The sequence below is a fragment of the Etheostoma spectabile genome, chromosome 17 (genome assembly GCF_008692095.1).
Source record: "Etheostoma spectabile isolate EspeVRDwgs_2016 chromosome 17, UIUC_Espe_1.0, whole genome shotgun sequence".
NCBI classification, from domain to species: Eukaryota; Metazoa; Chordata; class Actinopteri; order Perciformes; family Percidae; genus Etheostoma; species Etheostoma spectabile.
This window is the reverse complement of record NC_045749.1, coordinates 14,533,137-14,560,435: the sequence shown is the minus strand read 5'-3', so window position 1 is coordinate 14,560,435 and position 27,299 is coordinate 14,533,137. Positions and strand designations below refer to the sequence as shown.

Here is a 27,299-nt window from a genome sequence, read left to right as displayed (position 1 = left end):
GCGTTTCTCTCTCCTCCCTCCATTGTTTACATTTGTGTCGCTGCGTGGTACGTGTGAACTGTCTTCTTGTTGAAAACGTGACTTGTCGCATACGTGACGTCACTCCCTGAGACGCAAGAAGAAAGCAAAAATATATGTTTTTACTTAGGAAAATGACAAAAATACTGTAGTAACGCACAGTGACTTGGATAAGTAACTTAAACTGATTACTGGTTTGGAAATAGTAACGCATTAGATTACTCGTTACTGAAAAAAGTGGTCAGATTAGAGTAGCGTGTTACTTAGTATCGCGTTACCGGCATCAATGCTCAGGGCCCTAGTAGAAAGTACGCTTGTCGTCATATCTTGGGTATTTTTCAAGGTCATCTTGAAAAGACTAGACAAGGTAAGATCCAAGTTTCATCCAAATGAAAAAAGGCTACACTTTTACCAGTCTATTTCCTCAGAGCCTTCCTGCTAAGCAAAACCCCCGTGTGTGCTGGCAATTGAAGATTGGCTGTCTGCATGGGGAAATGCACAAGCGCAGTCTCATTACCAAACCAAATTGAGTTCTGATGTAGAGCCTGTGTATTTCTGAGGAGTAAAAGCGAGGCATTTCTTCCCTTTGTAATTGGAGGTTGGAAAGAAGGGTGGGAGCGCAGAGACTAGGGGATTATGGAAAGATGAGTTTGTCCTGAACATTTTCTTCCCTCATATCTCACTTTGCTATTTTTTTTCTACTACATTACACCATTTTCTCTGAGCATGTTTCCAGAATGTATACGCACTAACTCTTCACACAAAAGGTCCAGGTTTGTTGGCTTTTTAAATCACTGAGCTTACAAGATGCTGTACTGCATGTTGTCATCCCGTTACAAGAATCCTGCACTGTACAATTTGCTGAAACACAATAATAGATCAGCAGCAGTAGATGTGTCTTTGTTGCTACATCCTTTATATATCTTCGGGAAAAAAATAGTGTAGTGTATTTGAGTATCATGTAGAATTCTCCAGAGACCATTGACTGATGGACTCTGTCAAACTGTCAGTCTGTCTCATAAAAGCGATGCTGTGAGAATATCCATAATTGTATCTAATCGAGGGTGGTATTGATTTAGAACTTCACTTGAAAGCATTAGGAAGCTGGTAGTTATCATGTACTGTATCATCTTTGCTTTATAATTTATGAACTAAATGTTATCTTTCTCCCACAAATCTCCCCTTGCTACTTTTTTATCCAGTATCAACACTTTTCTTTTTAAGTTTTATCAATTCCTCCCAGAGTGAAGTTGTTTTGCAATGATTCAAGTTTTACCATTCAGGTGTAGAAAATGTTGCAATACTTCACTTGTCCAACACTCGCTGAAACCATATAAAACAGACCTGTCAAAAGCAAAAACAGATTGTTGTTTTGACATTACACTGTGAAATAATTCAAGGCCAAAAAATTACTGAGATCTCCAGTTGTAAGGGTAAAGCTGTTGATATTGAATATGTGTGTTGTTGTCAACAAAACTGTTGAAAAACCAAAACCAACAACAAATTAAAACGTAATACTAACAAGTATCATCTGTTGAGCCCGTTATATTATATTCTTAAAATGACAACACTGGTGCAGTCAAGAACATTCCCTCTGTTGCAATGAACTTTAGTTTATTTGGAGTTGATTCCATTGTTTCTGTAAAAACTTATTAGAGCACCAAATGACTATTAATCACAGCTTAAAGCAGTACTCAATAAAAACACAATTTACTTTAGTTTGTGTAACATTTGCTAAGAAACAGTGCTCAGCTGTTTTAGTAAATTGTTTAGCCATAATTAAAATGAAAGTATACATTGTTAAAGATTTACGTCTTCAGTAAAACACAATGATCTTGGGGTTACAGGAGAACCACAGACATTGTAGGGAAGTCACAAACTACTGAGAAACATACTAGTGAATATTGGTCTTTCTTTTGGATATCTTGATAATAAGGGAAAAATTGAATAATGCTAGCCATATGCTTTAAAGGCAACAAACCATGCATCTACTTGACTTGACATAACCACCAGCAAAAAAAAAGAAGAAGAAAAAAATAAAATAATAAATAAACGTACTGGGGGACAGACACTAATCTCAACTAGCACCGCTAGCTAGCTACTAAGGTCACTAAGTTTAGCTAGCGCTAGCAATCCTTTGGACCCGTGGCCTAATGTAGTGTAATCACTCCCAGCACATCCAACAGGGGCTCTAGTAGAGGAGAACTAGCTCCTATGAAATCCTCCTAATCCAGAGACTGATAATCGTCAGGCTTTCAATTCCGAGAAAAGATTTTAACATATTGCAGCAGTGCCACCAAATCACCTGCTGAGTGTCTGGCAGATATCTGTGTCTCATACAGTGCATTGCCAGTGGGCTTTTGGCATCATGTCAGATACATTGATAAGAATATAGAACAAAATAATAAGAGAAACATCATGACAGATCTATCAGTCACATGCCTGAATCCATGATGGAGTCCTGCATCACAGCATTTTGGAGTTACATTGTCCCACATCCTTTTATGTACAGTCAACACAACAAGTTATTAACATTGCTGCAAAAACTTCATAGGACTGCTTATCCAGCACATACGCATGTAGTTTTGTATGATTCCTATAGTTTGGCATCATTCTGTTTAGTGAATGAATGGCAGACATACATTTGGAGTAAAGTTCCTACAAACAGCTCGCCATTGTTTCTGCTGTGGAGCAGATCATCATGCAACAGGGATTCCTCTGAAGACTGTAGTGATTAATGGACTCTGGTACGCTTTGTAAAGTGTTATAAAACTAATACAGTGGTCATTGTTGCACTTCTTAAAATGACAGCAACGATTCAGAAGTGAAGTGCGTTGCAGGGGGGTTCAGTCTCTATAAATTAAGCTATCACCTCCATGCAATGAGCTACACATATTTTTACAAGTCAGTGTCAGCATTATTGTGTTAGTCTCATCCTTCAGGGCAGATACACTTTTGTAACAGTGTATTTGGTTGTTAAAAGAAATTCATCATATACTCACAAAAATAGGTTGTTCCACCTAAGCACAATACTGTTTCTATCTTTCTGACAGGAAAAGTTCTTAAAATGTGGATCTGTCATCCAGTGAAAGGAGGCCTGTTTTCCAGTTATAAGTTCTCTGATAGTTCAGCAATCAGCCTGTCGTCTGTGTAAAATTGTATTATTAATTGTTTTACAGTTGTACCAGAGAAATTTGAGCTCTTATATTAGAGAATGCAATCTGATGTTTCAGGTCATGATTGATGATGTTTTTTTTATGGTTTCCAGATAAAGCACAGTTTGAATACTGTAGGCATAGGTCTTTAGCTGTGCACAGCTGTGTACAGACAGTTTCAGTTGCAGCCGAAGTGTTAAAATGTAGTTACTAATCCTCTAGAAAGAAGAGCAGTGAAACATTTCCCTGTAATCAGTATAAGTTCCTCCGTGAGAAAAGTGCAAAGGCAAAGCAGAAGGAGATTAAAGATGTGATTGATGACATTTTGTATAGACTGGGACCATGGCCTCAGTTTAATGTTGAAGATCAAATCCCGTCTGGATCAAATCTTATCTTTTAGGGCTGATGATAGAAGAGAGAAATCTGGAGAGTAATGCAGGATTCGGTTCCTGACAGCAGACCATGAATTGTACAAATTGCTGGTAAAAATTGAAGCTCATAGCTTGGTTTTTAAACCTTAGCCCTGCAACCATATCGAGGCAGTGCAGGAAATGCCATAATGTGATTAAACACAGAGCTTTGGGAGGCTTTGAAGAAAAAGTCTAATCTATCTACTGTGGAAAAAGCAAAAGGACACCCTTTTGAAATGGGGGGAACGTTCTCCCCATATCATCTATTTCATGAACATAAAAGATACATGAGATTTTGTATATTTCTTCAAGGAGAATGGTTTCTCAGGCCACCTTTATGCACATCTAATTGCTTTTAACAATGGGTTCAGATACACTGCTGAGTTCACATTTGTTAGATTAATTATGGAAATTCTTCATGCAGACTTCTCCTGTTTATTAAAACAGATGTATAACACACACTTCCACTCAATTGTTTAATAGAAGAAAAACTCAGGTAGAATGCATAATGGCCTCAGTTGGATCATCAGGGACTAAAGCCCTGTGTGAAGGAAGAAGCAGACAGATGCAGTTACATGTAATGCAAACTTTACAAGCACACAAAGTACTACGATATCATCTGAAGACTGACAAATACTTTAACTTTGTTCTTGAGTCTCTGTTCAGCAAATGTAACATAAATTATGTTTTTCTCACTATTATTTAAAGTGATCAAGGATTAATCTAAATTATTTCAAGTGGAGAAATATTAACATTATCTCAAATTTGACCATGACACACGTTGAGGAAATACATTCAAATGTCTTATTTTAAGTGTGTAACAAAAGGTGCATGCTGATCACATTTGCACAGGTAGAAAGCAGTGCAGAGCAGCATCTATTCACTGAGACAAAAGGCTGCATATCTCATTTTCTTCCCCATTCTGCGGTGTGGAGAGGCATTCAGAGGCAGCTCCCTATGAAGATCAGTCACTGTCAGTGGACATACAGGTTGTCAATTGATAATGAAGCACAGTGCTAAGGGCCTTTAGGTTCTTGTTTTCCTAATTACACTGAGCGAGGACTCTCCACCCTTGTGTTAACATTTGATTTATTTATTCTGCTTTGTTTAAAAAGGACCAGTGTTAATTGTTTTTACAGATGAGAGTCAAACTCGAGGAATCAAGCGTTGTTAATTAGGGGACGGACCATTTACACATAGCACCTTATCAAATCTGAATGCAGCGTGTCAGGGGTCAAACTAATACTGGGATCAGCAGAGATATTAGTCAGAGTGTAATGAAGAATTTGTTGTTTTCTTTGATCTGACGCTGAATTAAAGGCTTCATTATGCATTACATGGGTTGCATTGCTTCTCCCTAACAACGCGTATCTGCATTGTTCCTTTTAGATAATTGAAAGAATACATTTTAAAAAAATTAATAACTTGTATTTCAAAATTAATTTGTAGATGAATTCTGTCATCTAAAAAACACACATGTATACTTTGACCCCCCAAAAAACGGGACTTTAGCACACTTTGCTAGATTTTTCCAGAGCTTTCAACCACATTGTCTTCCTCAGTGGATATGCTTGGTTGTGATGGAGAAATCACATGTCATTATCCAAGTCTAAACATATACAATACATGTACAGCTAATCTGAAATGTAATTTCAAAATGAATTCAATGCAAAACCAGAAGTTTGATATAAAAGTCTTATGCCCAATCATGTACCACTTAAAGACTAAATTTGAAGTGGACGTCACAGTTGTGACACTGCAGTTGTGGACTCATTGTGGTGGCAGAAAAGCAGCAAAAACAATTATGAATATACGTTTTTTCAAAGAATACTAGCCAGTCCTAGCTTATTCAATTCAATTCAATTTTATTTATATAGCGCAAAATCACAACAACAGTTATCTCATTGCGCTTTTCATAAAAGAGCAGGTCTAGACCGTACTCTGTGATGTTATTTACAGAAACCCAACAGTTCCCACCAAGAGAAAGCGCTAGGCCACCATCTCAAGAGAAGCTGCTGCCTGCTCTCCACCCAGTGACGTAGTCTTCCAGCGGCATGAAGGCCGCTAGTTAGCGTTGAATGATATGTTAAAATCCCAACCAGGAGCGGTGATCGCCAATATATTCGCCCAGGTGTGTGTGCAGCGGTGGATGCGGCTGCTTAGAACAATACTGACATTTATTACGTCTAAAGGCAGCACAAATATTATTACAGTTCACTGATAAAAATCTGCCTTTAAATAAATATACTGCAAAGAAATCAAGTTTTACATGATTTATCATTTCTGTAATTCTTAATCATGACTGAAGGTTTATTTTTATAATACATTTGACTGAAATGAATCCACCGATCACTTCACATTCACGGTCCAGTGTGGGGCAATTTGTCATGTGGGAACAGTCAATTACTGAGATAGGCAGGTCTCCGACTCGGTCTTTGTGGGCAAAGACTCATGCAAGAAAAGGAGAAGCACTGGATCCCCTGAACAACTTAATCCCTAACATAATCCCTAACTTTAATTTAGTCAAATTCATGTTCACACAAATAAAGCCACACAGGAACCAGAGTTGTTTGAATCAGCGTTACCCAACAGGAGAAGGAGAGTGTGTGTATAAGTACCTAACATTTAATTTGTTTTGGTTGCAGCACTTGATGTCCTTCACACTGATGTGTCACTTTGGTGTCACAAAGATTTAACAAAAGAAGCCACACCTAAAGCAAGATGATATTACTCTATTGTTACAAACAGACAGGAATAATGCACAGTTGAGGCCACGTCTGGCATAAAACAGCTTGAAGCTATCAACACATTTCCTTCTGCTGATTTAAATGTTTTTCACCTGATCACTTGTATGCACCATGGTAGAATTTAATTTAAAATAGCAGGATTGGAAAGGATTAGAAGAGATTGTAGATCGTGATGAATATGAAACATAAGCACTTTAAACTCCACTAAATGATCCAACAATTACAAGAGCAGACAATAGCTAAGTTTATTGTCCTTCACACACTTTGGCCCGACTCCAGTTAAGGTGTTATTCAGGTTAAGCTGTTTACGTGTACCTTTGCCCTTTCCGCTGAGATTTATTATCCCCGCTGTCATGAATAAACCATTTAACAGAATATTTTGTGGAGTACTTTCTTCAGACAGATCAGTGTACTCAAGAGCATAGGATTCATTTCAGATGGGAACTGCATGAAGTCAGAAGTATTTGCTGTATGTGCTGTTTATCAATCTAGTCAAGTGTATAACAAATGATGATGGAATTGGTTATCGTGCTTTCCATAATAATGTGTGCAAAAACAGATAGAAATTACAAATGTTTGTACATTGCTGCTTAACTAATAATACATTCTAGTTTGCTTGTTAGAGAATGGAGACCTGATGATGATTTTTATGATAAGTAATGCTTTATACTACAAGGGACATGTGTATTTTAGTGCCTTATCTTTGATTTATGGTCAAGTGCACAATATTGTTAGGAGAGTACTACTTTACTTTTGAATAAAAACATAAAATAAATTATTTTTAGCAACAAAAAAACTCCAGCCAGGGCATGAAACCCAAAAGCACTAATTTCTGCTCAAAACCTTAGTTTGCTGTTTCATAACTGAACACAACTCTGTTGAGCATTTCAACTCCTAGACTGTTTGACCTGGTTGTTGGCAGCTGGACAGTCAAAAGATATCCGTCTGTTTAGAGAGATTTTAGGAGTGAATCAACTGTAACTGTTAAAGTGACATGGACAAAAATAAGATTTTGAAAAGTGAGGGGATATACCCACCCTGTCCCCAGTGGAGAGGACACACTTGAGTTCACCAGTAATTAAAAAATGTAATTGATGAAAAAGGAGCAGAAACCTTCTTAGTGTCTAATACATTGCTAATGATCCCGATAATTTTATGTGAACATTTCTGAAGGTGACAACACACCAAAGTGAAAGAAGTGAGATGTTTACATGCCACAGAAGTCAATTCAATATTAAAGTACATGATGTTAGAAGCTTCTTAGCCAACATTTTTCCTCTGTTTTGGGAGAGAACAACAGTGCTCATGTCAATGTGCTTATAATGAATATACAAGCAACAGTAATGTACATAGGTGTTTTACCTGCGTTACAGGAGCACAGAATGAGGTATTTTATTTATGTTTTAATGTGGCACTGGTTATACAATACTTACAGAGGAAATGATGGAGAAAATACATTTTGCTAAGCCTTTATACAACTATACATTTAGGAGGTCTTTACTGTTTGCTGCATGCTGTTTAGCCATTTTATTGTTATTGAACATGACAATAGTTACTTGCTGGCTTGAGATCCATGTTGCCATTTTAGACTCAGAAGGTGTCTATTAAGCTTCACTAGTGAGACATGCTCCCCTGCAAGCCTTAATCAATAATCTCTGTTGGACATGAATTTTTCCTGTTTCCTCTCTTATTATGGACACAAAGTAATGGACTTTGCCTGTGGAGCCAAGTATTGATTGTTTTTATATTCACCTCTAACCAGTTAGACTGGATAGTGATGACGAGACAAGTCAACTTTAATGCTGTGTTTCCTCGCAGGGCTACGATGATGGGTACGGTGGAGAATATGATGACGAGAGTTACGAAGCCTATGACGATAACTACAGCAATCAGTCAAAGAGGTGATGTTTATATACACACAAATGCTGGATAAACAAAACAAAAACTTTTTATAATCACCATCTGTTAATTGTTACTTACAATACAGCATGTGGAAGGTCCACTGTGACCAGCTGTCTATTTATGAGGCATCGCTGCTGTGCGTTTCACCATTACATATTGTTCATTAATAAGAAATTCCGACCTCAACTTAACTTACTTTGTTTACTCAAAGAATTTAGCCTGAACCATGAATTAGCACCTTGTATCTTTAAATTGATAGGGGATAAGTGATACTATAAGATTTTATCATTATTAATGTTAACAAAATCCATTAAAAAAACAAAAACAATAAACCAAAAACAATAGATTTTTCCTACTAACAAGTATTTTCTGTGGATTCAAAATCTGATATGTCCCAAATATCCTATATAAGTCCTGTGCAATAGAGCTCCACTGGCATGCAATTAAAAACACATCAGTGAGGAACATGGGCACTGTAGTCAATGCCACATACATCGTCTTGCTGGGGTAAATACTCATTAGTGTATGTGTAATGTGTATTAATCCACAGCTGAAAATAGTCCCCAATACATGCACTATTTACACCTGTTTAAAGGAGAATTCCGATGCACAAAAGTTCTGCTAATGTAGCTCTGTTTAGTTCCGGTGTTGAGACGGCAAGACGAGTGCTTCCGGACCGTCTACAAACTACAACACCAAAAAGAGATACAAAAATATTTTTCAAAAATAGGCATATGCTTATTTTTTTAGTAATAGCTGTAGTACAACCAGCAGGAGATAAATTACAATTTAAGTAAGTTTGGAGACTCTACCTTAGAAATAAATAAGATAGAATCTCCAAACTTACGAGATGTACACTACCGGTCAAAAGTATGGGGTCACTTACAAATTTCCATTCCACTCCATCATGGACAGAACCAGCTGATCTGGGTGGGGGACCGAGCTTCAATACAATATCTACTGTACATTGCCCATTATCAGCAACCATTCATCCAATGTTCCAAAGGCGCATTCTGTTTACAAATCTGATATCATTTTAAAAAACAATCTGAGAAAACATTGGAGAACCCTTTTGCAATTCTGTAAGCATATAATGTAATCTGAAAACTGCTGCCCTGGTTAAAAAAAAAACCATACAACTGATTTCAGCTGGTGTTCTGTCTATCATGGAGTGAAAATGGAAATTACCCCAAACTGTTGACTGGTAGTGTATATTCATAGTTTTTAAAAAACGGTATTTGTTGATAATAAGAAAAATATAAAATGGTGCCAACCTATGGTACTATAGATATTTTTTAACTAAACAAAACATTACCATCTTTTCTTATTTAGAAAAGTGTTAACAAACTTGGCGTGCTGTTGACAGGATGCTTCTGCTCTGTCTGTTTTAGCATCTCAGAATATTATGAATATGGACATGGAACAAGTGATGAATCCTACAACAACTATGGTGAGTACTGCTTATTTTGTTCACAGCAGAACTTTTCTTTTGTGAGCTGAACATCATCAATCCAAATATGAGACATCTCTTTTGTGCGTCATCCCTTCTCTCTATACTTGCTCACACTGTCAAGTGTTTAATGTAGCAGAAGTGCAATGCTCATAGTCACACTTTAGACCTTAAATAACAAGTAAATGTTAAAGTCGATCCACTGGAAATTATTTGGCAACTTGATTTATCATTTATCTTTTTAAGAAAAAAATGCCAAACATGCTCTGGTTCCGGCTTTTCAATTGGGATTTTCTCTTTTTACATCATTGTTAATTGAACTTCAGACTGTTGGTCACACAAAACAAGCTATTTGAAGGTGTCTCCATGGGCTTTCTGAAATTGTGGTTTTTCACGATTTTCTGACATTTTATAGACCAGTTAGTCATGTAAAAATAATGTTAGTTTAAGCTCTATACACTACTTAGGAGAGTCCAGCATATTGGTTGCTACAATAAATAGTAACATCAGTAACAATAGCAATATCTGCAAACCAAGTGGGATAACAGCTGCTCTCCTAAAGTGTTTTTACAGTGCTATCCTTGTAACTGACTGTAAGCCAGTAAGATTTCACAAAAGTAACAGAAATTTGTATCTTTGATTAAATTTAAATTTGTAGTCATTTTTAGTGTAGTGTTTTAACACTTTTTTAAGAATCATCCTTGGACCTCATTAAATTCATTCCTGACTAGAAAAAAAGTCTTGGCCACACAATCCTGGCTGCTTCTGCACTGATATTAAAAACATGTTGCAAAGCAGAGAAACAAAGGGAAAAGCCTTGTAGTCCTCACCCAGGGGTCGGCTCGTGCATACGCCACCCCTTCTAACTCCCTGGCTTTGGGCTGCTTTTGACTAGAACAGTAAATGTGCCAATGGAAGCTCAGGGGGCTAACCAATGTCCGTTGTAAAGGTGGAATGTTTTGCCTTTTGGATTTGTGCCCCCATGGACTCATTCCAGGAAAGCTGCTTCTATTGGCTTAGTAACCTCCGCTGTGCGCACAACACTGCAGTCAGATAAAACCAATCTTCTATCTCTAAAACACCAACTGTTGAAAGTTGGAAGTTGTTTTGTGTTATTCCTCCAAATGATGTTTTAGGTTTCCTAAGCAAAAGACTATTTACATTTTCTCAAACATGTAAAGCTTTAATTTCAGCAAAAAGTGGAGTTCCAAGGTTTTCGCATGAAAACATGCAGCACTAAGCTGGTTGCCACAGCAAGTTTGCAGGCTCATTCATTTTCAGCACAATGAATTGTGCACTGGGGTGTTGAGGTCGGACCAAACCAAAAACCAAGGGGGCAATGATTTGATTTTCTGCTCCATAAACACTTTCTTATTTGGAAGCAGTGCAATGTGCCATGCAGCTGTGGTGGCCATCTTTATGCAATTTGGCTCTAAGGAAGGAGCTGCTGTCAGAATTCAGTATTGGTCCAACAGAGGGCAAAGTGCTTATGAAATTAATTTTCTGTGGAGAGAAGCCTCTGTAGTAGAATTTGCTCGCTTGAATTTACTTGTCTTTGTTAAATGTGTTGAGAGAGGAAAGTATACGAGACCCGAGCTCCCAGTTTGACTTTGTGACAACACAGTGAATGCAGCAGATTTCTACAATGTGTGTTTAACTGTGTTTGCAGAGGAAGAATGGGCGACCACCCGTCCCAGTCTCAAAGCCCCAGTTTTACGGCTGACAAGAGGGGGCTACAGAAAACATCCCTATGGTAGATACTGAAGGTGCTCCAGATATGTGACCTCCAATTTCAAATTTTTTATATACATTTTTTTTAATTCTTCATAAATTGTTGTAACAATGGCTTTTTGGTTAGTCTTCTTCAGAAGATCAAATAAAAAAATAACCCCATAAAGCACATACATCCTCAAACTTAACTACTGCAGTATTCAAATTGTGCTACTCTTTCAGGATATAGTACATATTTTAAAGTGCAGAGAGGAGATAGAAAAGAGACATTCATCCATGCTCATCCATGTACAGGAAGGTTGTTCTTAGAATTGGCTGTTAAAAGGCTCTTTAATTCCAAATCTACACACCCCCACCCCCCTCCCCAAAACATTTTTTTGTCGCATTTTGACAAATTACTTTCCATTCATTGCCTTTATTGCTGTGCTTATCGCGGTTTACTAGCCAACGTCCAACAATATTTTTTACCTTTCAAGATGCTCAGATTAGGCAATCAGAGAGTCATAATTTCTATGTTCCCATGGTTTGGTGTCACCGAACACAGTGTCAAAGTTGTCGACCAGGATTCTGACACCCATGTTTTTTTGTCATGACATTGTGAGACATCTCGTTGTCTTCCACTATGACACAGTAGAGGGCACAAAAGTGAAAACATTCTCATATTTTAGTTGCCCCTGCAGTTTGACCAATGGCCTAGTTCCTGTAAGGGGGAAAAGTAGAGCGATACTGCTATGTTTCTTTAATAGTTATTAAAAAAAAAACTTATACAGTTTTTCCTTATTATTAATGGTATAAGAAAAAAAAGCACAGACCAGGTTTAGCTCATTGTGGGTCACTCAAGATAACCTTTCAGGCAGGATGAGTCTTTAACCAGCCAGAGCCACAGTGAAAATGTGACTTCAAATTTAAAATGATCTTTTTTCAATCTCTATCATCTTTCTTCACCGTTCACTGATTGGTCTGGCTGTGGGCTCAGTCTGGTTTAAATGGATCTTTTCCAAACTTACACCTTATACCAAAACTGACAGAGAACCACACAATGCTCTGAACACAAATGACCCGATCCACTCCATTAAAGGCAACAGATGGAAACTTAACCTTTTCCATTGAAGACCTGAATGCAAAGTGATTAAATGACATTTCCTAGTAAAAATGTTTAATGTTCATAAATCTAAATCCTCAAAACCTCAAGTTTTCCCAATAACTGATTGCCATATGAACCTCTGATGACTTCATGGTAAAACTGACTTGAAACCACAGACTAAAGTTATATTGTGACTTTAAATGATACAAGATGTGAGATCGTTATCGTGCAAAATACTCTTTTGTGCTTGGGTTGAAAGCAATGAACAATGTACAGTGTGTCATTTATAATGCGTGCTTTGTTCTGTGTGTAATCTGTATTTGTACATAACGCATTTAATAAAAACAACATAAACCTGAACACAGTGTGTAAGACTCTCTAAATAGCAGGCTATGGAGATAAAAAAAGAAATTTAATGCAGTTTGTTAACATTAATACTATCTGCTTTCAGGTAATAGCTAACTCGTTTCATAAAGACTGCCCACCAATCTGTCCCAAATGACTCATTTGTTAAATAATTCATATTCCTGCACAATCGTCCTTGAATCTTTGATCACCTTCTTATTTGGAAACTAATACATGTCTTTCCTCAATCCATTCTGTGAAGTTTTACATCATTAAACAGATACTGATTGACACTGAGAATGATATGGAGTTAAAAGAGGTAAGAAGTCCTCATATATTATCATAATAATGATACACTCGGTGTTTGAAGCTGGCACGTGAAAAAGCATAATGGGCCATACAGGATGTCGATCTTGGTATTCACCCTCTGATAGTATGCACTCAGTGTGCTGTGTATTTTATCTGCGACTCATCAATGTCTCTGCTAACCTCTTTTTTCATTTCTGTCATTTAACCTGAGAAAGCTGTACTTGCACTGTAAGATTCCGTGCTTTAAACATCAAAGCTGAAGTCCATTTTAGAGATTTGAATTCTTTTTTGTGATTAGTACACCTGAAGCCTGGCCCTCATTAAGCGTGTAGATCACGGGACTGAAAGGAAGACTAAACACTAAGCAGGTAACCCTAATAATAATTCTAATTTAATCGGTAAAATGCTAACTTCCACTTAAAAAAAAAGTAAACCTGCCCTTTTTAACCCCAAATAAAATCCCTTTCATATCGCTAACTAAACAGCCCATAAGGAATTCAGCTAAACTGTGATAAAAGAAATAATAATAAAAGACGCTAAAATAATGTTCGGCAAACTAAACATCACATCAGTGATAGAAATAAATTCCAAACATTTGCTCAAAACTTCACATTAAATTTCATGATATTTATACCACCTTGAATTGGTTTACTTTTTTCACAGTGATGGAATGTAATTAATGTTCTGTGCTATGTATTGCATAAATATTGCATTGCATGCAGTCTGTCAGTCTACACTTGTGATACATTCCTTAGTGTATTGTTTTGTTTTTCTCTATAGTTGAGGAAACACACTGTTGTGCGATTTGGTCAAAACGGAGACAAATGTAACAGGTGAGTGGAAAAATTCATTCATATTCATGCTAACTGCCCTTGTTGTCAGGCATGTTGAAAACAATTATTTTTAAACATTTAATTTGACGTAGTTAACAAAAATCCAGCAGGTTTAGCTCATTTGGCCTCCTTGATTGATTTTGTTTTACAACTCATTAGCAAAGGCTTTTTATGCAAATTCTTACTTTGACTCACAGCTAACAGTTATTGAGTAAGAGTTTGTTTTAATACTAATTCATACTTTACAACTGAACTTGTCCACTTATGTTTTGTAATTACGAGTTATGTTTCCTTGAGTCTCACTGTGTGCACACTGTCAAAGGATTGACATATAATTTCCACTTTGCTGCCCATTCTCACGAATCCACCATTAAAGCTCTTTTACATCAACTATGAGTGTTACAGTACGCTGTTTTTATAACTCTGACATCTCATTAAAAACACAATAAAGCACAGACATGTAATTAAAATAATGGAAACAAAGGGGATAAAGGAAAAAAAAAACTCTTACTGAAACTGCAGTGTGATTAGAAATAATTAATCATCTGATTAGTAGAACAGCAGAGTAGTGACAATATGAGGCTGATGTGAAATGTGGTTGGGTAGACTTTAAGATTAATTATACATGTAGAAAACCAAACTGAAGAACTCATTTAGTGAACAAAAACACTAGGCTACTGTTCTTACATGACCTATTAGTATATACCATCTTTTCTGTCCAACTAATGTCTTTTTTTATTCTTCTGCACCACTTATTTACATATTTCCTTTCTGCAATACATCTTATTTGTGTGTATTTTTGATTCCAACCTGTGTTTTACAGCTGTGCTAATGCAGCTACACTTAATCCCCATGGACAGATAGCTGCTGGCCTATTCATAATTCATGCTCTTCTTCTGACATGTTCTTAAAGGTGCAATACGTTTTGAAAATGTATTCACAGGCATAACACCTTAATTGCACACTTGCGCTGTTAAAGCATAACCCGAGTCATGAACAAAGCTGACCCAGAAGTGCAAGACACAGTACTAATAGTTGTTTTATTGGTGTTATTTGTTAAAAGATAGACTTCACCTGGGAGACTGCGAAGATTTTATTTTTCCCGTAATATAACAAATTTGTTGTGCTGTAGTCATGACTGCAAAGCATAGCAACATGATGATTTGGGCTACACAAGACAACTTTCAGAGCTTAAGTTATTTCTTTTCAAACAATTCAATTTGAATTAGCTTCTGATCTTTTTTTATCGTAATAGCCATATTAAAATGAAAATGCACAAATACATGCTTAAAAATGTAGAGCTTAGGATTTTGTCGTTAGAGCAGGCTTCACTGAAATACAGAACAAAAAGGTCAGCCAATAGTCAGGCGCAAACATTAACATTTTACAGTCTTATGTGTCACCAGAGGAACTGTGTGTGCTAACAAAACTGTAGATTTAATAAAGGAACTTTCATCAAAACTTGTACAATTACCAGACAGTCTAACTCTGCAGTACTGTAACACAGCGTACATCATGCTCCCTTTGCTTTTCTGGAAAATAGCATTTTCTACTTTGCTTCTTTCTAGAACAGCAAGCACAGGAATCTACTCCCAGAGGACTGAAGATTGTACTCAGCCATCAGACATGTTCGGGTCCTTCATCAGTCAGGAAAGTAGCTTGGTACGTATATACAGTAAGTCATTCAACATAAAGCATCTAACTATAAAGCTGGCTACATTTTTCTTTAGTACTGAGTTTGGAGAAACGATTAGTTGTTGAGGTGACATGAAGAATTGTTGTGTCTTGTAAAGGCTGTTTTCTCAGTATACGTGATTGTAAATCAGCAATGAGCTATTTACAAAATAAATATGAAGAAAACAACGTGCTTAAGGAAAACACTTCAAGGAAAGTAACTGGAGAGATTCATGTCATTCAGGGATGATTGTTAATTAAACCCAAGTTTTGTTACAAATATAGACGTTATGAAGCTGCATAGAATAAAAAAATAACTGAGTAATTCCCTTTTTTCAACCTGTCCACGTCCTTTCCTAAAACCAACTCTGGTGTTCATTTGCACCTATGAATTGGATGTGATCAGTGCTGCTGGATACTCGGTGTATGCCAGTGATGTTCATGCATCCTTTGCCAGAAGTGCTCTCAGATCCATTTTCATAACAAACCTGACGCCAGCTCGAAACCAGCCAAGAGCCCAAAATCCCAAAGCCTGCTATGGGTGTTAATGCGTTTCTTAAAGTTAATGCCACTGATCAAACTCTCACATTCAGATTACATAAAAAAATCCATTACTCATTGTACATATTTCTTGTTATGCACAAAGAATGGAATTTGTAAGGTGCCCAAAGACTTTGCAGCTGTCTTCACATCTCTTCGCCATTAGTCCACACATGGACCCACAGTGACTCCTGTCCATTAGGCAGTCTGCAGCCTTGGGCGCAATAAAAAAAACTGGCAGCTGTTTTTTGTTGGTTTGCCAAGTTTATCACCTTTGGCAACCATGTTTATGCAGCCACAGCACTGTTTTTATTTTATTTTTCTGAATCTTTTTATTTGCAAAAAAGAACAGCATTTGCTTACAGTCAATTGCTTTTTGGTTTTTTTAAGCCACAGCCCTCTTAAAAGAATACACAATCTGTTTAGTGAAAATTATCTGCTTAACGAATCTGTTACTGTGTAAAAAAAAGAAGAAAAAAAAGAAGATTCATTCTGTTTGTGTTAACTTTCATGCATTGCGCACAGAGATGAGAAGAACGGTGATGAACCATGAAACATGATGGCAAAGACAAATGACTCACAGGTGAGGAGTTGATTGTGTGTCAGCTGTTACTTTTCACTGTGAGAATAACATACATGCAGTACATCTGTGTCGATGTATTTCCAATTGATTTGCTCTGCTTTTTAAAAAAGCAGTCTGACTCTTGATATTTTGAATATAAGTTCTACTTAAGCATGCTTACTACCCAGTCCAGTGGGGCCAAAGAAATACAAGTCTTTTTACAACACAACAAAGACTTCCTTTTCTTCTTTTGAACCACCTAAATGTCTTAATAGCTGCTTTTTCGTCATGTTTCACATCCCACTGTTGTCTATAAAGCACTGTAGCTATGAAGCTACAGCCAGCAGACGATAGTTAGCTCAGCAGAAAGACTGGAAACAGGAGAAAACAGCTAACCTGGCTGTAGAGGTCTAAATCTTGCTTTCCTAGTGTTGTCACTGACTTAGTAATGAGACAAGAAACTATATGTATATGTATGATTGAAAGTAGAGGTTATACTCACGCTGACACCGACTCATTCTGCAGTCATGTAATGATACCATCTGCTTGTGGGTTCAGACTGCCTGAAAGAGAGAGAGACATCCACAGATATGCAACACGCTGTTCTCGCTAATTCAGCCAATGGCCGTGTGAACAAATAAATGATGGCTGCCAACTCTCAGATTAGTGCCTTATTTTCTAGAATAATTGCACCTGGTTGTTCTTAACAAGACAATAAAAGCTCATTTGAAAAGGTTGAGGTGAGAGTGAGGAGGTCTATCTCCCTCCATCTCCACCTCAAGGACGAGCTGATTGTCTCTGGCTGAAAGCTGCATCTCCATTCAGAACGTCACTCCGGATGCCAGACGTCTGTTGACAGATTATAACTGGGGGATTCATAAAGAGACAGCCGGTGGTGGATCGAGGGGGATTTCTGTACTACTGCATTTGATGCACACCCAGCCAAAATGTCAGACTTGGGGCTCAAAAGCTTGCTGCGTATACAAACTACTTCAAACCAAGGACACAATGTCATTTGTCATACATCCTCAGAATCAATTCCGACAGATGATAACATGCCTGTCACATGAATAATTCTACACATTATTGCATGGCTCGGCATTCTGGACCTGCTTGCTTTCTTGCTAAGCTTTAGATGAGAATATTGATAGCACTCTAATACGATATTTGACCTTAAAATATTAAGCTCCTGCCAGGAGACAGTTAGGTTAGCTTATAATAGAGAATAGTCAAGAAATAGGCAAAGCCATCCATAAAACCTCAAATTGTGGTTTTTTACACTTTTTTGCACGGATTGAAAATAAAAATAGAGCGGTGCTAGAAGCAGCTTTTTTGCATGTGTGTGTTGGGCCAGTGTTTATTATATATACACACACACACTTTATTAATCCTGAAAGGTACAATTCTATTTGTTTCACTCCGTTAAATATATATAGATATATATATAAATAATATATAATAGAATTTTACCTTGCAGGATTAATAAAGTAAAGTATATTCCTCTTCTTCTTTATCCTTGACAATAAAGCAAATAAGTATTTCCCCCAAATGGCTCCATATTAAATATATGCATTTATTTTGCTCCCACATTCCTTTTGCCTTTGAGTATAGTGTATTTCTCCTTTCATTTTTGTGTTACAGGTTGGTGAGTATTATGAAAGACAACAACGAGATGAGCCACGTTTCTTTTTTTCAAAAGGTTATTTTTTGGGGCATTTTTTCCCTTTATTAGATAGAGACAATGGATAGACAGGAAAAATGGGAGAGAGATGGGGGATGACACACAGCAAAGGGCCGCAGGTCGGACTGCAAAGGACTCAGCCAACGTGGGGAGCACGCTCTTACTGGGTGAGCTAGGTCGCCCCCAGACCTAGCTCCACATTTCTGGTGGACGATTTCTTTTTTTACATGTGCCAAAGAACCTAACTGTTGTAATTTGTTTTACATGTAAAAATGTCTTCAAGTTAGCAAATTTGTATTTCAACCAAAATCCATACCCTTGCAGCAAAAAAAATGACGTTAGTCACTTCTGTTCAATTTTACATTTTATCATAACTCTATTTTGTGTTATTTTATTTATTTATTTATTTATTTATTTATTCATTCACTTTTATTTCTCCAGAGGCCTGTTCTACAAAGCAAGATTTGGTGATAAGGAGGAAGCTTCAGGTTCAACCCAGGGTTTTGTTGTGTATCACGACGGTGGATCACGTGTTACCGGGTTACTGTGGTAACTTATGGTGAACACCTAACCTGGTCAGGAGCAGGTTATGTTGAAGATAAACCGGTGTAAAAGCACCGCCTACTGACCAATCAATACTCGGGTGATAACAGCGTCACGGTTCTTTGATCCGGTGGAGCTCGGTGTTCGGAGAGAGAAGGATGCGTTCAGAAAAGTTAAAACATTTAGAGACATTCCCCAATGGTTATTTTTATTAAATATATACTGTAGATTTTAAGTAGAGGGAACTATGTATAGGCTATTTGTGTTTCACAATGATAAAAAACAAAGTACTGGTTATAAAAATGGAGTCTGGTGGGTTTGGTGATGGTGATTTCACCCTTAAATTAATAGTATGAAAACATACTCAAATGTTGGCTGAGTGAGTTTAGCCTAATATGGGATTTCATATAGGCTATATGTCTGCTTCTTGATCGGTTTGAATTATGTTTTAATATTTTTTATTTGCTCTCACGATGACTTACTGCCAGGGTAGCAACTGAAATAATTGGCCAAAGCAACTACAGTTTATGGAAAGCACAAGTGTAATTATGGTCAGATTTTGTGCTTGACTGATAGAAGAGGGAAAAGTTATATTGATAAGCGTGTTTTACGCATTTACAGCGTCGGCCATTTTTTGGCCAGCTTTCCTTCCTGTTTTAGGAAGCAGCGACTGTATTGCGTTCTGCCTAAAACCCTCTTCATATTTATTAAGAATTATAGTTTGTGCTTCTTATATAAAATATATTGATAGATAGTAGATGTTTGTGATTGGTCATGTTGTGCAAACACTGCCTCTTTTATTTAAACGTGCATCACTGGATTGGGAAACTTGATTTGGAAACCTGACTTGATTGAACTAGTTGTTAACCACCGTCGTGACACTGCTTATGCGGGACCGCATTGGTTAGAATAGATGAAGTTGGGCTTGTTGATCTTGATTCATAGTGCAGGCCTCCGTTGAGTAGATTGAGAACAAATTTTCATTTGCAACGATGATCTGTCACATTCACAGAGTTACGCTTTCATGCCTGGAAGCTTCCCAGTACAACCCCAGTCTGATCTGCTGGCCACTGAGCAGCTCCACTTGGAGCAGTTGGGGTTAAGGGCCTTGCTCAAGGGAGGGACAAGTGCTGCTCTTTCACTTTCCCCATCCAGATTTTATCCTGTCGGTCTGGGGATTAAACTGACTCTTCTTTAACCGCTAGGCCACCACTTTCCCAAAATAAAATACATTATAGCCTAAAGTAAAAAAATAAAAAAACAAAAAAATCTCAACACGACTGCACCTTCTTTCAGCTATGTTGTCATCTGGCGGCTGCTGTCGTTACCAACCTGAGTGCACCTTGTGTCCGTACCCAGCTCACTAATAAATGGTTCACTTAGTGCTGCCAACATGAACATGTTAGTTCATTAAGCAAGCCGAGCCCACTGCTGGCGTTGTGGCCAACTGTCACAGCTACTTCAAGAGCCCAACCCATCAGTGCCGCCGGAATATGCAGCAGCCAGACACAGCTCACACCTTGTGTCATTTTCTGAGTGGCAGTTAAAATGAATGGTGCCGTCTGCAGCTTTACATATGGTACACAGTAATTAACACTTGAGATTGATAGAAGCAATACAAGCATCCCATTGTTCAAATAAATGTTCATGAATGTCTTTCTGAATTTGTTTGTTCATATTTAATTTAAAAAACAATAAATTGATTGCCTCATAGGCTCATATCAGCTTCTCGAAACATGTCCAACTTGAACAGCTTACCGGTCCCATGAGTCACAATTGATGTGGAAGATCATCTATTGCTTATTTTTTGGGGGTTGATAGAGATTTCTAGAATCTGTTCAATTGTTTAGCAGACTCATTTCATTAAAACGTCCACCCCTGACTCTGGCATTTGTTTAATTAATTTGCTCCATGACGTACACTCCACACAGCCTGTCAGACAGCTCAGCATTTATCTTCCTCGATACCACTTGATCTAAATCTTGCTAACACAAAGACACTAAAGTGGGTCAGGATCTAGGCGAGTACCCAGACATGTTCAATGAAGCAAAACAGTGCATGGCTATAACTCCAACACAAAGCATTTCCCCCTGCCAGGGACGGGTACCTGAGCAAACTCAGCTCTGTTTAGACAACTGCTTGATGAGCTAGAATAGAAAGCGAGGGCTTATAATCACCCGAATCTAAAAGGGCCTCTTTACCGGCGTAGCACTAGTGATCAAATGGTGTGCAGAGTCAGAGTCCTTGATGTGTTTTGATGACTTTCTTGTTGCGACAGCAGGCTGGGATCTAAGCCAGGTGACAGAGAGTGAGCATGTATAGCTTGAGCTGCAGTTTTGAAAAGTTCTGTGCTACTGTAGACAGACTACTATACATGATCTTAGCTCCCTTTTGCACAAAAGCCAGCCCCCTCCAGCTCATTATAGCTATTTTTGGAGAGAGGATGCGTTTTGACATGTTGTGTTGTTTTGTGCCTGTGGATAAACTAAGCAGCAAGTGAACTGGGCTAACTATGTTTTCTACTGATGAAGTCACGTTCACAAAATGTCTTCACAAATATAGAGCTTGTTTGGTTTAGCCTCTTTTTTTGTGTTTTTTTAAACATGTCCCTAAGAAAGACAATATTCCACCTAAAAAGACTAAATCGACATCCATCATCATAAACTGCTTGGGCTAAAGGTGTGACTTTGCATGAGTCTCTCTCAAGGAAAACTAAACCTAATCTCCCTGAATAATGTCTTCAAACAAACACTGGAGACTGAGTCTCATTGAGAGTGTTTTCATGCATAATGCAAATACAAGCTGCTAAATACATCTCCATATTCAGATCACAAATATCTATTTATGAATAAACATAACATTTCCTTGGCAAATGAGCTTCTGTAGACCACAAAAGGCAGGAGTAAACAGGATAAGGGGTTTATATGCCACAGTATCCTTGCTAATGACGGTAGAAAATCCAAAGCTTATATTTTCCACCAAATCTAAACAGTATCAGACCCTAAATCCTGGTCAGATTTAGTGTAATATTAGTGCTACATAGCGTGTTATTTACCCTCATCCAATACCAAAGGTCATTTATGTGATGCTGTCCCTAGTCTGTAAAATATTTCACAAAAATATTGAGTATACATAATTTGGTAGCACTTTATAATAACCACCATTAATAAATGGCGAATTGATAGTTATTTAAACTTGGGTTGGTAGTCATTTTTCTGTTAAGAAACAATGAAATTATAATTAGTATTTGTTTTAATAAACATTATTTTGATGTTTATCATAAAGTTGCAACTGATGGTTATAATGCTGTTAATAGTTATTAATTACTATGTACTTTGCATTTATAAATATGATGTAAATATATGTTATCAATGCACAAATAATAATCTAGATAGAAAAAAAAAATTAATGGGGACAAATCAATGTTACTTGATGTTTTATAAAACTATTAACTAATTATCAGAAGCATTAGTTGCAACCATACTGGCCATCCAAATAATTTCTGTTTACAAAACAATTATTGGCAATTGACAAAGTATTAACTATGTATTTAGAAGTAAGTCATTCAGATCTTATGAAGATCTATGGTATGATTACTGTATAGAGGAAGTGTCATTAATTTATAAACTACATATAATAGAACACAAACACCTCTGGTCTAAAACTGTAAATGTATGGATACAGTGACATCTGTTCTTTACTTTTATCTGCATCTGTTTATCTGGTTGTTTTTGAATTTGTCATTACTTTATTGACCAACTATGCCCTGCAGCAGTTCTGTCCTGTTAGATGGACCTTCTCACATTCTGTATGCTTTTCCGTCTCCTTCACTACTGCTTGTGACAGCCTCAGTATACAACCAACAGAACTATGTACATACTGTTACCATTGTAAACTTGATTTGCAGGTGAGTGATTCCAATCATGGAAATCTAAAAGTCCAATCAGCTTCTAAGCATCTAAGATTGATGTAAAAGACGACGGCATCTCTCGTCCGTCCCGTCTTTTCTGCTGTACATCGTCCCATGTGTACAGTTACAGTGCCAGACACTATGTCGGATAAATGCCTCTGACAGGCAAGACTGTAATGTAGCTGTCAAGATTCAGAGTCACGGCAACCCCAATGAAGCCTTTTTGTTTTATCTAGATTGTATTTTTTTTTTTTCACAGCTGAGGAAATGATGCACAGTTGTTGATTTCACTCTGGATGACAAACAGACCTTCAGCAACTATAACCTCAGAGGGCAAAGTCATCCGTCTAGCCCACATCAAAACAATGGGCTATTGATTTATCTGTTGATTGTTGTCAGTTTTGAGTCTTTTGTCCCCGCCAGGTACTTTAATGAAGAGCATATGACAAGAGTCTGCATTTTCTATAGGAACCCTTTATAGCAGAACAAGGGAAACTACTTGGATCTGTCATGTCTCTGCAGAGGACACTTAGTGTGCTTTTCACAAATAAGAAAAGGGCACTCTATGCTAACATAGGCCCTAACATGCAGCATGCAATTAGGACAGTGGCGCCGCTAGAATTCTATTTCATAGTATACACAAGAAGCGCCTGCAGTCTACTGAGCAAGAAAGTCTGAGAGCAATTGATTCATGTTTTTTTTTTGGTTTTGTTTTCAATAATGTTACGATACAACACCACCATAAAACTCTGATTAACCTACCACACATTTTTCAAATACCCGCCAGGAGGCCGGGGTTTACACAATCATCGTTGCAACTCTCGTACAGCTGCTCGTAAAAGCAGAAGAGTCATGAAAGTCATCCAAAGGCCAAATACACCACACACAGCCAGCCACACACAGAAACACACACACATGGTCAAAATAATGTAGTCATTTCTGTAGTGACAAAACTACACCCCAGGGGCTTACAGCTGAACTTCTGAGCTAAAAATGAACCAATGTCCGCTGCTCTGTATAACTTTGGATTTGGCTATCCATTTATTCACGATTCTGTATATACACGCTCACTGTAATGTTCTACCTACGCGTCGGAGACAAGAGTAACCATTTTTTTAAAGCACTCAATACAGTGCCGGGAAAATGTACAGTAAGTAACATTAGCTAGCTAACTTTCCTAGCCTTTGCTTACTGACAAGAATGCTTTAGCTACTGTATGTTAAAAGACTTTATACAGTGTGTCAGTGATATACTGCCAGTTTACAAATGATCAAATGTGTGCTGAGACCACCAAAAAATTTTAATAAAATGAGCTAGTAAAGATAAGAGAGAGTAAAAGGAATTGTCTTAGTTTGAATAAGTGATTGGCAATAAAGGGAAACAAATGAAACGCTTCTTGCTTTTTTAAGTAAAGGCAAAGTACAAAATGTTTCTTTTTACACTCCATTTCAATTATTGAATAAACAATATTATATATTTATCTATTCATCTGTATTTTTGATTTGTCTAAATGTTGTCAGTTTTGGGGCTCCATAGCAACCACAATTCTTACAGCATCAGTAACGGCAACAACGCTCCACCGCCACAGTTTAGACATTACTGATTTATCACTCCACTGCTGCATTGTTTCTTTGATAAAATGCCTGAAGGGTTGCTGCAGTAAGCTGTTGAAGTCGATTACAAGCTTACATTGACCTCACCTTATCAGTGCGGCAACCCGTGGGGCTGTAATAGCACTTTGTCTCAAGTGAAAGTAGTCTGCGTCATTTTCAGGATTGGATAAAAAGCAACTATGTGAAGAACGGCGTACAGCCACTCTGACATTTTCTTCTTAACACTTCTTAAAGTCCTCCCTGTGAGAATGGGTAGAAATTAATTTAAAACAGGCATTTAAAATCAAATACTTGTGTTATGTTTTAACGCATTTGCAATACCTTGATAGATCATTTTGTGATAATGTCAATTTTGCAGTTCTCTTGTTGCCTGATTGTATTGTCTTGCACAAGTGTTCATCTTCTGCATAAGGGCTGAGGCCAAAAAAGATTAAGTTGCTCAAGGGCTCAACCCTATATGAAATATGATTACAAAAAAACAATGAGTCATAAGTCAGTGTGTATACCGTTTAAGCCCTGTGAGGTGTTGACATTATGCTGTGGGGTCACACTGATGTAATTCTGAAAACAAAAATAAGTCTTTTAGCAGTTACTGACTCAAATGTGCACAAATATGGGGCCTACCACAGCTAAAATATCAAACTAGAGACAATTAAGGGGCTTGGGGAAACTGCAGTTTTCTATAGTGATGGAGACCCTGTGAAGATGAAAAATGCATGTCCGTATTGAAAAGCCTCAGCTCCCCGAGGGGTGCTACTGAAGCTATGAACCACAAGAAAGAGATTAACCAATGCAGCCGTGAGAGAGAGGTGAGCTCCCTGTTCTCCCCCGCTCTAAAACACACATAATTTCTAAAATGATTTATGTTTTATTAAATGTTCCACGACAGGTGTGATTTAATGGAGCAAATAATTTGTGTCAACTTAAAGAGCCCAAAGAAAGGTTTCTTCTCACAATGATAAATCCAGAAGAAACGCAGAAAAGCTACAAAAATGATGCATTTAAACAAAACATTGACATTTAATTTTATGATATTCTTTGTCACTAGCCATGTATCATGGTCATGGCTACAGAATATTTGGCAGAATTTGCTTGATAAAAGTTTTCAGAGACAACAATTGAGGCAGCTACATAACGGACTGAGCTACACGCTCTGGCTTTATATTAGTAATAGCGACTCATGAACTCTAACCAAAAGATATGAGTCAAGAAAAAGTATATGAACATTTTGGAATTTCATTGTTTTCTTTGTTTTTTATTTTAAGATTATTTGGGCCCGCTACGTCAAGGAGGAATCCTCTTTATATGGGCGTCTGCTGTACCAACTGAGCTTTCTGGGCGTCCATTTTCATCATTCTCTGAATAGTTTTGTCATAAAGTGTGATCTGATTTTCATCTAAGTCAAGGGGTATTGACAAATATAATGGGTCTAAAATAACGTTTTTTTATCTTTCATGTCTTAATTGAGAACAACCAAAAAAACATAATAGTGTTTGTGGAAAAAGTACATGAACCCTTGAGTTAATGACCTCAAAAAAGCTAATTGGAGTCCAATTTTAGCACACCTGGAGCCTCCTTAAGATATTAAGGCTTTGAAGGTGTGGAGGACAGCTTCTTTGACCAATAAGAACACCTCAAAGTTTTGAAGTTTGCTCTGCACAAGACGAACGCGCTTATGTGAGCTAGGCCTTCTCAAAAATAGTTTTCAGAAGATCTATGAACAAGATTTTTTGATTCACATAAAGATGGCAAGAATAACAAAGTTATTTTAACGACTTTGCTAACGACTGTTGCTACTCCACCAAGAAGTCAAAATGACACCAAGAGCACAACGGAGACTCATCAATAAGGTCCAGAAACAAGCCGAAGATTTGAAGGCATCATTGGAACTGGCTAACATCTCTGTTCATGAGTCTACGACACGTAAAACACTGAACAAGCAGGGCATCTGCGGCAGGATATCACGAAGGAAGCCACTGCTTACTAAAAAAACATTGCTGAATGCCTGAAGTTTGCAAAAGAGCACATTGACACTCCACAGCGGTATTGGCAAAATGTTTTGTGGACTGTTGAAACTAAAATTGAACTATTTGGGGAAATAAACACTCACAGCACTACAACTGGCATAGAAAGGGCATGGCAAATTATCATGAAAACATCATCCCAACATGGTTGAATGAGTGTGTTCAATAAAGACATGAAAGATCAAAATTTGTTTGTGTAATAATTTTAGACACGTTTGGTAATACCCTTGACTTAGATGAAGATCAGATCACATTTTGTGACAAATTTATTGAGAAAACAATAAAACTCCAAAAGGTTATATACTTTTTCTTACCACTGTAAATGTTGGCTTCCAATTGGAATGGTGGGTGTGATTCCCAATGTACTTTCACAGCCTTTTATCTGCTAGTACTTACCAAAATGTACCTCTTTAGGAGGGTGTCAACGTTGAAAATAAAAGGAGGAAAACACTTGTTTTATATCCATCATTCTCTAGGGTGCAATCTGGTGGATCGCTGTGAGCTCCGGCTCATCAATCTATCAACGTCATAGAGGAAATCTAAGGGATTGCTCTTAACTCTGGCTCCTCAACACTTCACTTCCAAATTCTTATCTCCGGTCTGTTCAGAGCTGACACACTGAACCATCAACAAGCTCCAGCGCTCTGTCTCCACTGACACTCCCTGCAGGGAAAAAAAGGCCAGGCACTCAGCTGGTTGATTGTCAGGGCCATTATGTCCCCCCAACATCCTACAGTCCCCGCTTCCACAATTCCCTCCATTAACAAG

General features: G+C 37.5%; 1 protein-coding gene across 5 annotated transcripts in view; it reads left to right on the top strand.

Annotated features, from left to right (window-relative positions):
• khdrbs2 (KH domain containing, RNA binding, signal transduction associated 2) overlaps positions 1–18,567 on the top strand; it is a 71,830-nt gene extending 53,263 nt beyond the window's left edge. The window contains exons 7-13 of one of the 5 annotated variants that reach the window (XR_004335909.1): positions 8,149–8,231; positions 9,624–9,682; positions 11,352–11,435; positions 13,932–13,984; positions 15,558–15,646; positions 16,724–16,781; positions 18,402–18,567. Coding sequence is in view for 1 of the 5 variants with exons in the window: in XM_032541471.1 (XP_032397362.1) it covers positions 8,149–8,231; positions 9,624–9,682; positions 11,352–11,446 (237 nt within the window). In the remaining 4 variants the exon portion in view is untranslated. Of the gene's footprint in view, positions 1–8,148; positions 8,232–9,623; positions 9,683–11,351; positions 12,855–13,931; positions 13,985–15,552; positions 15,647–16,723; positions 16,782–18,401 lie in introns of those variants that run through there. The other 4 variants (XR_004335910.1, XR_004335912.1, XR_004335911.1 and 1 more) reach the window with 4 other exon arrangements.
• Positions 18,568–27,299: the final 8,732 nt, after the last annotated feature.